Source organism: Salvelinus alpinus, chromosome 20, assembly GCF_045679555.1.
Source record: "Salvelinus alpinus chromosome 20, SLU_Salpinus.1, whole genome shotgun sequence".
In the NCBI taxonomy this organism is placed as follows: domain Eukaryota; kingdom Metazoa; phylum Chordata; class Actinopteri; order Salmoniformes; family Salmonidae; genus Salvelinus; species Salvelinus alpinus.
Window position 1 is genome coordinate 9,338,236 of NC_092105.1, and position 13,385 is coordinate 9,351,620.

Here is a 13,385-nt window from a genome sequence, read left to right on the forward strand (position 1 = left end):
ACTTTAGGCTAGCCCTGCCTGCAGCGTCACTTTAGGCTAGCCCTGCCTGCAGCGTCACTTTAGGCTAGCCCTGCCTGCAGCGTCACTTTAGGCTAGCCCTGCCTGCAGCGTCACTTTAGGCTAGCCCTGCCTGCAGCGTCACCTTAGGCTAGCCCTGCCTGCAGCGTCACCTTAGGCTAGCCCTGCCTGCAGCGTCACCTTAGGCTAGCCCTGCCTGCAGCGTCACCTTAGGCTAGCCCTGCCTGCAGCGTCACCTTAGGCTAGCCCTGCCTGCAGCGTCACTTTAGGCTGGCCCTGCCTGCAGCGTCACTTTAGGTTAGCCCTGCCTGCAGCGTCACTTTAGGTTAGCCCTGCCTGCAGCGTCACTTTAGGTTAGCCCTGCCTGCAGCGTCACTTTAGGTTAGCCCTGCCTGCAGCATCACTTTAGGCTAGCCCTGCCTGCAGCGTCACTTTAGGTTAGCCCTGCCTGCAGCGTCACTTTAGGTTAGCCCTGCCTGCAGCATCACTTTAGGCTAGCCCTGCCTGCAGCGTCACTTTAGGTTAGCCCTGCCTGCAGCATCACTTTAGGTTAGCCCTGCCTGCAGCATCACTTTAGGTTAGCCCTGCCTGCAGCATCACTTTAGGCTAGCCCTGCTTGGGAAATCAGCTTTCTACGTTAGACACATACGGCACAGGGAAAACCTAGGCCAACTCCTAAAGCCCACAGTTTTAATAAGCTTCAACAGAACACACTTATCCTAAAGAAACAGAGGGGACTCAACCACTCGTGGGCCACAGTAAGAGGACCACGTAGTGACAGTTTTGTACATGACAGATCAGATCCTTAAAAATAAAATAATAAAAACACAAACAATAGTCACTGGGTGGGGGGGGGGTCAAGCGGCGAGACAGGTGTTTGAAGGTGGGCGGGCCTCCCTCCAAGGCTTGGTTGGGAAAGGTCTGTAGAGCAGGGCGGTGCGTGGCAGGACAGCGCCGTGGGCTACCCTTCCTTCAGCCTTCCACACAGCTAGCGTTCCAGAGAGGAGGAGGAGCAGAGAGGTGGGTGGGATGAGAAGGAAGAGAGGAGGGATGAGAGACTCATTCGGTGGCTTTGAGGGAGAAGGAGAGCTTGGGCCGGGACTTTCCCTTGCCCAGGATCATTTTCTGTTCCTCCTTCTGCTGCCGCTGCCGATCCTGGTCCAGCTTCATCCTCTCCTCGTGAATCTTTCTCTGCTCCTCTACGATACGCAACTGCTCCTCAGCCTGGTGGACACACACACACACACACACACCAGGGTCAGGATAAAGATCCTGCAATGCCAAAATGCCCACAAACTGTTGATGTTTTCTGAGCCCCACCAAGACGTTATTAGAATCAGTTTGTTGTTGTTTAACACAAATCGTGACTTGTCCAAATAAAAACAAAAATACATCTTGCAAAATGGAGTCAAGTTTCAGAAACAGATGATAAAAACAGGCGAAGGGGAAGAAAAACAACAACACTTATTGTTAATGGTTACTGATAACCATCAATGCAAAGCCGGTGCCAGGATGCGTTACTGTGCTAACGTAGCGTTTCTCACAGAAGCCCTGGGAATCTACGTCTACGCCCTCAAACGGCAAAACAAAAATGCCACTACCGCATTTCACATGAAAGCTACGAAGACCACGTATTTCAATATTAAGAACGACCATAATTCATCCTAGAATTGCCCCGTTTGCTGTTTGAACAGAACAGAGGAGGAGGAAACAGGGGGTTTTTACCAGCTTGGCCTGAGCGTCAGCGATCTTGCGGTTATTCTCCTCCAGGATTTTCTCCAGCTCGTCCCGTTTGGATCGTTCTTCCTCCTAAAGACACAATGCCAGGTTAGCACAGGATACGGACCCAGTCACTCCCAACACACACCCAGTCACTCCCAACACACACCCAGTCACTCCCAACACACACCCAGTCACTCCCAACACACACTCCCAACACCCCCACACAACACACACACCCCCACCCAGTCACTCCCAACACCCCCACCCACTCCCAACACACACTCCCAACACCCCCACACACTCCCAAGTATACATTATTGACCTCTCAACACACATGTGGGCACAGTCACTCGTCTTCATCCTACACAAAGGAGTGTGTCACAACCAGCCTTCTCCCATCACAACCAGCCTTCTCCCATCACAACCAGCCTTCTCCCATCACAACCAGCCTTCTCCCATCACAACCAGCCTTCTCCCATCACAACCAGCCTTCTCCCATCACAACCAGCCTCTCCCATCACAACCAGCCTCTCCCATCCGTTCTTCTCTGTCGAGCAGAAAGCTTTCAGAACACAGAGGAGCACAACATATATCAAAAGGGGAAAAGAAGCCCTGCCCATATACAGGAATCACTCAATAAGACTTGTAGCTGGATCATTAAGACATTAAAGAGAATATAAAAAGAGGGGAAACCCACTCGTCACACTTACATAGTAGATATTTAAAAGACACAAAAACAAACATTCTAAAAAATAAAAAAAAATCTATTTGCTTCTTTCTTATCAAGCAAGAGAAAAAGGATTTAAAAAAAACAAATTCAAAAAAAGGAGTGAATAGTTTTAGCTCACCAATGCACGTATACCTACACAACTGGTGAAAGCATTCAGCATTAAAACGGTTGAATATTTACTGTCTCGTCCAGACTGTGTCCCCTGCAGAGAGAGAAGCGCTCCTGGAGGAGGAAGGGTGGGGAGGGGGGGGGGGCTGCCATACACCAAAATGCGCCCGGCCCGCCTGTGGCCTTCCTCTTTAAAAAACTGATCTGTGTACTGCTTGACTGCCGCCTGCAGCCCAGCTCGCACTCTTTAAAGCCGCTCTCTCTGGCTCAGTTCACATGGAGACAACATACAGCAGCTGTAGAGTACAGTGTGGAGGAGGCCTGAACACAGCACATGAGCTGGAAGCTGTCTGCAGGCCAGTTCAGGTCAAATGGTGTTAACACAAGTTGGGTCCAGAAATCAAAATTAAATTAAAGAAAAAAATATATATTAAAAAACACCCCTAAAGAGAAGCAAGTCATGAGGACGTCAAATCTAATAAAGAGCATTTGCCGTGGTTGTTTGTTCTTTAAAACCGTGTTAAGTTTCAACATTAAAAAAATGAATATGAAATAAGTAGCATTAACAGACAGGGTTAGACCAGAGATCATTGACCTTGCAAACAGGAAACGGAGGTCCGTCATTGTTACGTATCCCAGAGCAGATGCCTTCTAAAAATGGGAGCTATTCAAAACAAGGATTAAGAGAGGACGACGATAATATAAACTTTATTGGACACACTAAACTAAATTGTGTATGTAATCACGTACTTTTATTAGGCTATTTATTCAAAAACAGAAAGTGGTGTGGAGTGACAGGTCTAATGCTGCAAATGGAAGGGGGGGGGGGGGGGGGGGGTCTGAATAAGAGCGATGGTGGGGGAGGGGGTAGCTCAGTGAGGTGCACTGATAAATAAATTCTTATTTACAATGAGATGCAGTGCCCTAGACCGCTGTGCCACTCGGGAGTCCAAACTAGGGGTAACGGTTCACCAAACCCACGGTTCGGTACATATTGTCGTGTTGGGGTCAGGGTTCGGAATGTACTGTCGTTTTGGGAGGGGGGGGGGGGGGGTCACTTAAGAGAAAGTGGGATACCTAGTCAGATGTACAACTGAATGCATTCAACTGAAATGTGTCTTCCACATGTAACCCAACCCCTCTGAATCAGAGGTGCGGGGGGGCTGCCTTAAAATCGGCATCGGCGCCCGGGGAACAAGTGGGTTGATTCGATCCAGCAACTTGTCCAACGCTCCTACCCGCCAGGCTACATGCCGTCGGTACGTACTGTCAACTTGTCCAACGCTCCTACCCGCCAGGCTACTTGCCGTCGGTACGTACGGTCAACTTGGGGTCACGGGTCGGTTTCGGTACAGCGGGAAAATGGAATGCCAAGAGTTAGTTGTGCTTGTTAATTTAAGAAAATACAGTGTGACGCCATATAGAGAGTGGCGGGAAAAATAGTTTCCCCCTTTTTGATACTGAATGTTACCAGATCTTCAACCAAAACCATTTTTTTTTTTTATAAAATAAGTATATGAATTTGATTTATTTAACAAAGTTCTGCAACACCCAATGTGAAAAAGTAACTGCCCCCAGACACTCCATAAATGTCCGTGTAGGTACAAAGTGGAGTCACAATTCAACGGCTCAGACACGAGACGTATGTGGCAGTGTCTACAGACAATAACCGACTACAAAAAGAAAACCAGTCACATCACGGAACACGGGACAGTAGTGGAGAAGGTGGAAAGTTAAGTTCCTCGGCGTACACATCACGGACGAACTTTAAAAAAATGGTCCACCCACACAGACAGCTTGGTGAAGAAGGCGCAGCAACGCCTCTTCAACCTCAGGAGGCTGAAGAAATTTGGCATGTCACCCAAAACCCTGACAAACTTTCACAGATGCACAATCGAGAGCATCCTGTCAGGCTGTATCACCGCCTGGTACGGTAACTGCACCGCCCACAACCACAAGGCTCTCCAGAGGGTGGTGAGGTCTGCACAACGCATCACTGGTGGCAAAACTATCTGCCCTCCAAGACACCTACACCACCTGATGTCACAGGTGGTGGTAGTGTGATGGTTTGGGGTCAGCATGGTGATGGTAGTGTGATGGTTTGAGGATGCTTTGCTGACTCAGGACCTGGACGACTTGCCTTAATAGAAGGAACCATGAATTCTGCTCTGTTTCAGAGAACTCTACAGGAGAATGTCAAGCCATCTGTCTGCGAGCTGAAGCTGAAGGGCTGCTGGGTCATGAAGCAAGACAATGATTCAAAGCACACAATGGCTAAAAAGTAACAGATTATAAGTTTTGGAATGGCCTAGTCAAAGTCCAGACCTAGTCCCAGTTGAGATGTTGTAGCAGGACTTGAAATGAGCAGGTCATGTTTAAAAACCCACAAACCTCGCTGAGTTAAAGCAGTGCAGTCATTTCAGCTGAAGGAGACACAACCAGTTATTGAGTGTAAGGGGGCAATTACTTATTCACACAGGGGCATTGGGTGCTGCATAACTTTGTTCATGAAATAAAATAATCAAATGTTATTAGTTACATGTGCCGAATACAACAGGTATTCACCGTACAGTGAAATGCTTACTTACGAGCCCCTAACCAACAGTGCAGTTAAAAAAAAACAGACAAGAAAAAAGCTAACTAAAGAGCAGCAGTAAAATGACAATAACGAGACTATATACAGGGGGGGGGTACCGGTACAGAGTCAATGTGCGGGGGCACCGGTTAGTCGAGGTAATATGTACATGTAGGTGGAGTTATTAAAGTGACTACGCATAGATAATACACAGAGTAGCAGCAGTGTAAAAGGGGGGGGAGGGGAGTGGCAATGCAAATAGTTTGGGGTAGCCATTTGATTAGATGTTCAGGAGTATTATGGTTTGGGGGTAGAAGCTGTTTGGAAGCCTCTTGGACCTAAACCTGGCACTCCAGTACTGCTTGCCGTGCGTTAGCAGAGAGAAAATTCTATGACTAGGGTGGCTGGAGTCTTTGACAATTTTTAGGGCCTTCCTCTGACACCGCCTGGTATAGAGGTCCTGGATGGCAGGAAGCTTGGCCCCAGTGATGTACTGGGCCGTTCGCAATACCCTCTGTAGTGCCTTGCGGTCGGAGGCTGAGCAGTTGCCATGCCATGCTGTGCTGCAACCCGTCAGGATGCTCTCGATGGTGTAGCTGAAAACATTTTGAGGAGCTGAGGACCCATGCCAAATCTTTTCAGTATCCCGAGGGGGAATAGGTTTTTCGTGCCCTCTTCACTGCTGTCTTGGTGTGCTTGGACCATGTTAGTTTGTTGGTGATGTGGACACCAAGGAACTTGAAGCTCTCAACCCACTCCACTGCACCCTCGTCGATGAGAATTGGGACGTGCTCGGTCCTTTTTTCCCTCTAGTCCACAATCATCTCCTTTGTCTTGATCACATTGAGGGAGAGGTTGTTGTCCTGGCACCACACGGCCAGGTCTCTGTCCTCCTTCCTATAGGCTGTCTTGTCGTTGTTGGTGATCAGGCCTACCACTGTTGTGTCGTCTGAAAACGTAATGATGGTGTTGGAGTCGTGCCTGGCCGTGCAGTCATGGGTGAACAGGGAGTACAGGAGGGGACTCGAGCAGGCACCCCTGAGGGGCCACCGTGTTGAGGATCAGCGTGGCAGATGTGTTGTAACCTAACAGTACCACCTGGGAGCAGCCCGTCAGGAAGTCCAGGATCCAGTTGCAGAGGTGTTTCGTCCCAGGGTCCTTAGCTTATTGATGAGCTTTGAGGGCACTACGGTGTTGAACGCTGAGCTGTAGTCAATGAATAGCATTCTCACATAGGTGTTCCTATTGTCCAGGAGAGAAAGGGCAGTGTGGAGTGCAATTGAGATTGCATCATCGATCGATCTGTTGGGGCGGTAAACAAATTGGAGTGGGTCTAAGGTTTCTGGGATAATGGTGTTGATGTGAGCCATGACCAGCCTTTCAAAGTCCTTTATGGCTACAGAAGTGAGTGTTACGGGTCAGTAGTCGTTTAGGCAGGTTACTTTAGTGTTCTTGGGCACAGGGACTATGGTGGTCTGCTTAAAACATGTTGGTATTACAGACTCGGACAGGAAGAGGTTGAAAATGTCAGTGAAGACACTTGCCAGTTGGTCAGCGCATGCTCGCAGTACACGTCCTGGTAATCCGTCTGGCCCTGCGGCCTTGTGAATGTTGACCTGTTTAAAAGGTCTTACATCGGCTGCAGAGAGCCTGATCACACAGTCTTCAGGAAACAGCTGTTGCTAGAATATAATTGTTGTTTTATTTGTTCACTCAGGTTCCCTTTATCTAATATTAGATTTTGGGTGAAGATCTGATAACATTCAGTATCAAAAATATGCAAAATTAGAAAAAAATTGGAAAAGGGGGAAAATACTTTTTTCACGGCACAGTATATGATCATCAGTCACATGCCTGATGAAAGCACAAATCAGGCATATCAACACTTTAAAATTAAAACACGATTACTCATCAACAACACTAAAATAAAGTGCAATACGCGGGTGGAATCCATATGTAAACACGGCTCAGATATCGTCTAGGACCCATGCTAGAATGTTTTCTAACAAAGAGGAAGAATATGCGCATTAGTGTGACTCATAAAGACAGCTTGTCTGTAAGCACATTCTTCTCATCTTCCACTCCAGGGTAATGTGATGGGCTGTCACCGTTAAGATGCTCTCTGTAGCCCTGGAGGGCCAGCCATCTGTAGGAAGTGCAACACGGAGTGCATTGGGCCAATTCATGGACAACTCGGGCTTTAGCTTTGCTTATATTAGAGCTGGTACTACCCGTTTGCTGAAATGGATGTGAGAGGGCGACGTTCGTAACGTGGCGCGAGCACTTTCACGAGGTGCTTAAAAACACCCCTATTCTTTTCAACCATCGGGAAAGGGCGCATGTCCGCAGCTATAAACATACCTATCGCTCGTAATTTCTTTGGCCCAGTCAGAATCAGCTGTGAAGGGGCTGCTTGAATACTGATTTGGTAGGCATACTAGGGTGATGTCGGCGTAAATGTGTCAACGTGTTTAGTGTTGGCAGCTGCATAGGCTATTCTTGGGTGAGCAGTGGTGACATTCCCTGTCCATCGCTGTTGTAATCTACTGGGAAGCATAAAAATGTTCCCAAACTGGAGATTTAAACAATTATGGTTTATCGACCCCCACCACCACTCGCCATCGTACAGAACTACTTCCCGGCTGCGCCTGACAAAAGCAACAGTTTGAAATTCGCCAAAACGAAGATTTGAAATTTTGATTACAACGTGTTCATAGGCTCTAGTTGTTTCAACAGAATAGCCTGAAATGGTTTTTCCAGCACAGATTTACTCTAGAAATATACAACGTAGCGTAGGCATAGCCTATAGGCCTAGCGTTTGTATTTTTTTGTATTCATACTGAACCTTTCGGTACGGGGACCTCGATTCGGTCCGCATTTTGAACACGATTGATATATATATATATATATATATTATATAGGGGGTATATATATATATATATATATTATATAGGGGGTATATATATTCGGTCCCCGTACCGAAAGGTTCAGTATGAATACATGTACCGTTACAGCACTAAAATAAACAATTGGGCTTAAAAAAAGGGACTGATTTGTAACTAATAAGCCAAAGTTTCTCCATCCCTATTTGTTTCTGTATGGGTCGTGGATGGGAAAACCTGTGTTCTCTGCCTGCCTGGGGAAATAACACATTTCACTGAATGTTGGACACAGAGACAGTTACTGATAATGAAATGTCAAATTTGAAAAATAGCTTTATTTTTTATTTTAGATATTTACAATAATAAAAGTTTAAAAAATAAAAATAAAAAAGTGAATGAGTCATTCTGAATAGGAATGTATGAATGGGGAAGGAGGGGAGAGAATGATGAGAACAAATGAAGGGATGAAGTCAGTAAATTGTCATAACCCGGCCATGGCAAAAGTCTCAAATGAATCCTGCGTGTCTTGACTGTCCACTGCCAAATATTGGCTGTTTAACTTCCCCATTTAGAAACCCTCAGTCTACTACCCTTAAAGCACAGAGCTCTAACCCAACCATCAGTCTACTACCCTTAAAGCACAGAGCTCTAACCCAACCCTCAGTCTACTACCCTTAAAGCACAGAGCTCTAACCCAACCCTCAGTCTACTACCCTTAAAGCACAGAGCTCTAACCCAACCCTCAGTCTACTACCCTTAAAGCACAGAGCTCTAACCCAACCATCAGTCTACTACCCTTAAAGCACAGAGCTCTAACCCAACCCTCAGTCTACTACCCTTAAAGCACAGAGCTCTAACCCAACCCTCAGTCTACTACCCGTAAAGCACAGAGCTCTAACCCAACCCTCAGTCTACTACCCTTAAAGCACAGAGCTCTAACCCAACCCTCAGTCTACTACCCTTAAAGCACAGAGCTCTAACCCAACCCTCAGTCTACTACCCGTAAAGCACAGAGCTCTAACCCAACCCTCAGTCTACTACCCTTAAAGCACAGAGCTCTAACCCAACCCTCAGTCTACTACCCTTAAAGCACAGAGCTCTAACCCAACCCTCAGTCTACTACCCTTAAAGCACAGAGCTCTAACCCAACCATCAGTCTACTACCCTTAAAGCACAGAGCTCTAACCCAACCCTCAGTCTACTACCCTTAAAGCACAGAGCTCTAACCCAACCCTCAGTCTACTACCCTTAAAGCACAGAGCTTAAACCTAACCATCAGTCTACTACCCGTAAAGCACAGAGCTCTAACCCAACCCTCAGTCTACTACCCTTAAAGCACAGAGCTTAAACCTAACCATCAGTCTACTACCCGTAAAGCACAGAGCTCTAACCCAACCCTCAGTCTACTACCCGTAAAGCACAGAGCTCTAACCAAACCCACCTATCCTGAGCAGCCGTGTCCTGCCCTCTCACCCTCCCTGGAGCAGTGAAACATGTCATAGCCATTTGGGGGGGGCCCACTTGCCAGAGAAGGCAGTAGTGGGGCGGGGTAGAGGTGCCTGCATTCCCAACGACCGAGCGTTACCTCTCTGGCCTTCTGGGCCTGTAGCTCCGTCTGCCTCTGTTTCTCCAGCTCCTCCAACAGCTGGCGCTCCATGATACGCTTGGCCTCCTCCACACGTCGCAGAACCTCCCGCTCGATCTCATCTCTACGTTTCTCCAGCTCCTCCTCCACCCGCTTGGCCACCAGTTCCTCCACACGACGCGCCGTCTCCTCCTCGATCAGCTTCTCCTCTATCTCCACCTGCCGGCTGCTCGGCAAGGGTGGCGAGAGAAAGAGGGGAGGGTTGCTGACATGGTAGCACAAGTGACATGATACAATCAATGCATATTCAGGTTACTGTTGAATCAATGCAACTTTAATAAAGTCAGATATTGCTACAGGAACAAATCAAATTTTATTGATCACATACACATATTTAGCAGATTATATTGTGGGTGTAGTGAAATGCTTGTGTTCCTAGCACCAAACTCTGGGAATTGTGCATTTGTAAGTTTATCAGGGTTATAAAGCTGCTATATGTATATAAAAAATAAAATAAAAAAGGTGTTTCAGTGATTTGGAAATTGCAGCATGTCATTATGACATATGTACTTAACATACAACGTGTGGAAACAGATTTGACCCATTGACAACAGGAGATGAGGGGGGGGGACCTGATGTGACACAAGACAACCCCCCCCCGCCCGATTGGTGGGTGGAAGTGAGCTTGTCCAGAGCAGCAGAGGGGGGGGGGGGGGGGGGTAAACGTAGGTGTAGGTCAGTTCAAACGGCATGCCCGGGGGGGGGAGGGGCAGGTCACGCACACGAACACAAGCCAGGCGTCCTGTTTACTGTTCAAATGCTTTTAAACTGTTTCAGCTGCCCTATCAACAGGACGTGACTATCGGGAGTCGTTGTCACATTGCTTCAGGCAGGACTTAAAAACACGACACTGTCCCGCTCTCTGATTTCATTTGGTTTGGTTACACACAACCACCAGGAAATCTAGAACCAGTATCCTTATCTGGTGTCCGTGTCTCTATTGGACATTGTGTGGCTGGTTAAGTGACCCTGTGGCTGGGCAGTAAAAGCCCACACAGCAGTCCAGGTGTAGTTCACGGTGTTGTAGGTATCGGGCGTCTATCAGCCTCTGGCCAAAAGGTGCCCAACAACAAGTTTTCCCCCCCTTGTCTTTTTTCTCTGTCAGACCAATATCATCTAACTACAAACAATGGAGGGGGGTTATTATGCGATGTGCTCGCTGAAGCAGAAAGGTCATCAACATTTTTCTTCCCTCTTGAATTGCACTATAAAAATGGTGACGCCTCAGGTTTTTGCAATGTGCAACATGCATGGATAATGCAGTATGACATGTAAAGGAATGTGGTTTCCGAAACAGATAAAAACAGAAGTAACTTTGCCTCTGGGTGTTCATTGTTACATTTCTGACTGGACTGTGGCTTATCGTAAGACTTTCACCCAGAATGCTAATTTGGACTGACATAAGTACATATTAAAAGTGGCTGCGGTCAGATGAACGTCATGTGGTTTGACTTCAGTAGTTGAAAACCAGAGGGGCATAGATACCTGACATGTTTCATTTCACAGGTGAGATACTGTGGTTTTGAATTCCCTCCCTTTTAAAACAGTTTACCAGTGACAAGGCCTATATCATGAATGTATATTTCGTTGACTACATTTGGCCATAATGTCTCACATAACTCACAGCTTGGAGGAGAGATGTTGTAGACAATCTTTTTGGGACACAGAGCGAGGCTACATAGCTAGGCTAGCAGGATAAACCACTGTAGGCCAAAATCATGACACTAGGTCGTTGATTTGTGATGCATGACAAATGACCAACCAGATTGCCCGATACGCACAACTGCAGAACTATACATGTGCATAAATGAAAGGAATTTAAATCTATACATTCCATTAGGCTAAAGACAAATTAATTGCAGCCAAGTGACTTAGCTAGCTAGCCGGTTGTCTAATGGTACAGGCTTGTATAGCTGACTTGGGCCTCCTCAAGACACGTATTTAGTAGGCAGCTAGCTTGCTAGCGCTTATGCCTGTGTGTATGTCTGTTAGCATTCTAGCTAATTAACCCATGTAGCCAGAAAGTAAGCGCCAATATATTTGGTATTAGCAAGCTAGCTACCTACCTATCAAACATGTCTTGCATTATGGCTAAAATATTGAGCTACAACTTACATCTTCCTCTGTCTTTCCATCTCGACTTTCTTCTCCTCCTCCTCTTTTCTCTGTTTTTCGTCCAAGGCGCTTCTCTTGCTCAGTGTCCTGCCGAATATGTCAATTCTCTCCGGCGGTGTGACCGCTCTCTCCCTTTCCCTACGGGTCGATGCTGTAGCTGACCGGGAACGAGAACGCGATTCTCTGCGCCGGTTCCTCTTCGCTTCACGGGACTTGGATCGCTTCTTGGTCCTCTCCTTGTCCCTTGAACGCGACCGGCTCCGTTTTTTGCTGTGCTTGCTGCTTTTGGAGTGTTTGGAACGGGACGAACTGCGACTCCTAGAGCGACCCATGATCACCTCAAGTCGAACGTACCCAGTTAGCTAATTCTATAGTCGGAAATATTCCAACAAACAGCACGGTGTTCCACCTACACACTCGTACACCTCACTACCTGCAATATATGCTCAAACTGAATTGTTAAAACACTCGTATGTCTCGAAAATATTCATTCAAACGTGGTTATTATTCTGCACTGATAACTTGCGGCGCTAAAGCAAGATGGCGACTGGCTCCTTTTTCCCACAATGCAATGCATTCGGTCTTTTCCGACTATCTCCGGCTCATGCATGCCTCTCCTGTGCTGAGTTTATGAACTCACCTGTGCGAAATGTAGCATGATGGACATTAATAAATGGTTAGTTAAAAAATCAATACGTTCTCACAAAATAATCCATCAAATGACACTCGTTTGATAACCTCAAGGAGGCAGTATACTCTGTTTAACTGTTGGCGATAGTAGCTGCACTCCAGTGGGTGAAGGACGCTAAACATGTCAAATTGTATTTGTCACATGCGCCGAATACAACAGGTGTAGGTAGACCTTACAGTGAAATGCTTACTTACAAGCCCTTAAAACCTCTTAAGGACCCTTTTTTTTCCAATTTTCGCCAAAAATGACATACCCAAATCTACTGCCTGTAGCTCAGGACCTGAAGCAAGGACATGCATATTCTTAATAGCATTTGAAAGGAAACACTTTGAAGTTTGTGGAAATGTGGGAGATGTAAGGAGAATATTACACATTAGATTTGGTAAAAGATAATACAAAGAAAAATACATTTTTATTTTGTACCATAATCTCTGAAATGCAAGAGGCCATCTTTGAAATACAAGAGGCCATAATTATTCCAGCTCAGGCACAATTTAGATTTTGGCCACTAAAAGGCAGCAGTGCAAAGTTTTAGACTTATCCAATGAACCATTGCATATCTGTTCAAAATGTTGTATCAATACTGCCCATATGATTTTAGGCCAAAATGGATACTCTCCTCAAACAATAGCATGGTATTCCTTCACTCTAATAGCTACTGTAAATTGGACAGTGCAGTTAGATTAACAAGAATTTAAGCTTTCTGCACATATCAGATATGTCTATGCCCTGGAATGTTCACACACCGATCCATTTGCTGGGCTGAAGAGACAGATTCAGAAGCGAATTAACATTGATTAAAACAATGAAAATACACAAACAGTCCCCAAATGGACCTTTATTGTAATACATGATGAATTGTGTTCAGTAAAAAGCACTAAATAAATGTCAAGTAGTTG

The 13,385-nt window shown here is 46.3% G+C and overlaps 1 protein-coding gene across 2 annotated transcripts; it reads right to left on the bottom strand.

Moving 5' to 3' along the window:
* Nucleotides 1–694: 694 nt before the first annotated feature.
* LOC139546258 (arginine and glutamate-rich protein 1-B-like) lies at nt 695–12,407 on the bottom strand. Of its 2 annotated transcripts, none has more exons than XM_071354407.1 (4): nt 11,796–12,407; nt 9,621–9,885; nt 1,744–1,827; nt 695–1,242 (listed from the first exon to the last, which is right to left on the bottom strand). In XM_071354407.1, exons 1-4 carry the CDS (start codon nt 12,125–12,127, stop codon nt 1,078–1,080), a joined length of 846 nt encoding a protein of 281 aa, XP_071210508.1. In that variant the 5' UTR covers nt 12,128–12,407; the 3' UTR covers nt 695–1,077. The 2 variants fall into 2 exon arrangements, with proteins under 2 accessions (XP_071210508.1, XP_071210509.1); XM_071354408.1 differs by having other exon boundaries at nt 938–1,242; nt 9,621–9,846.
* Between the last annotated feature and the right edge of the window lie 978 nt (nt 12,408–13,385).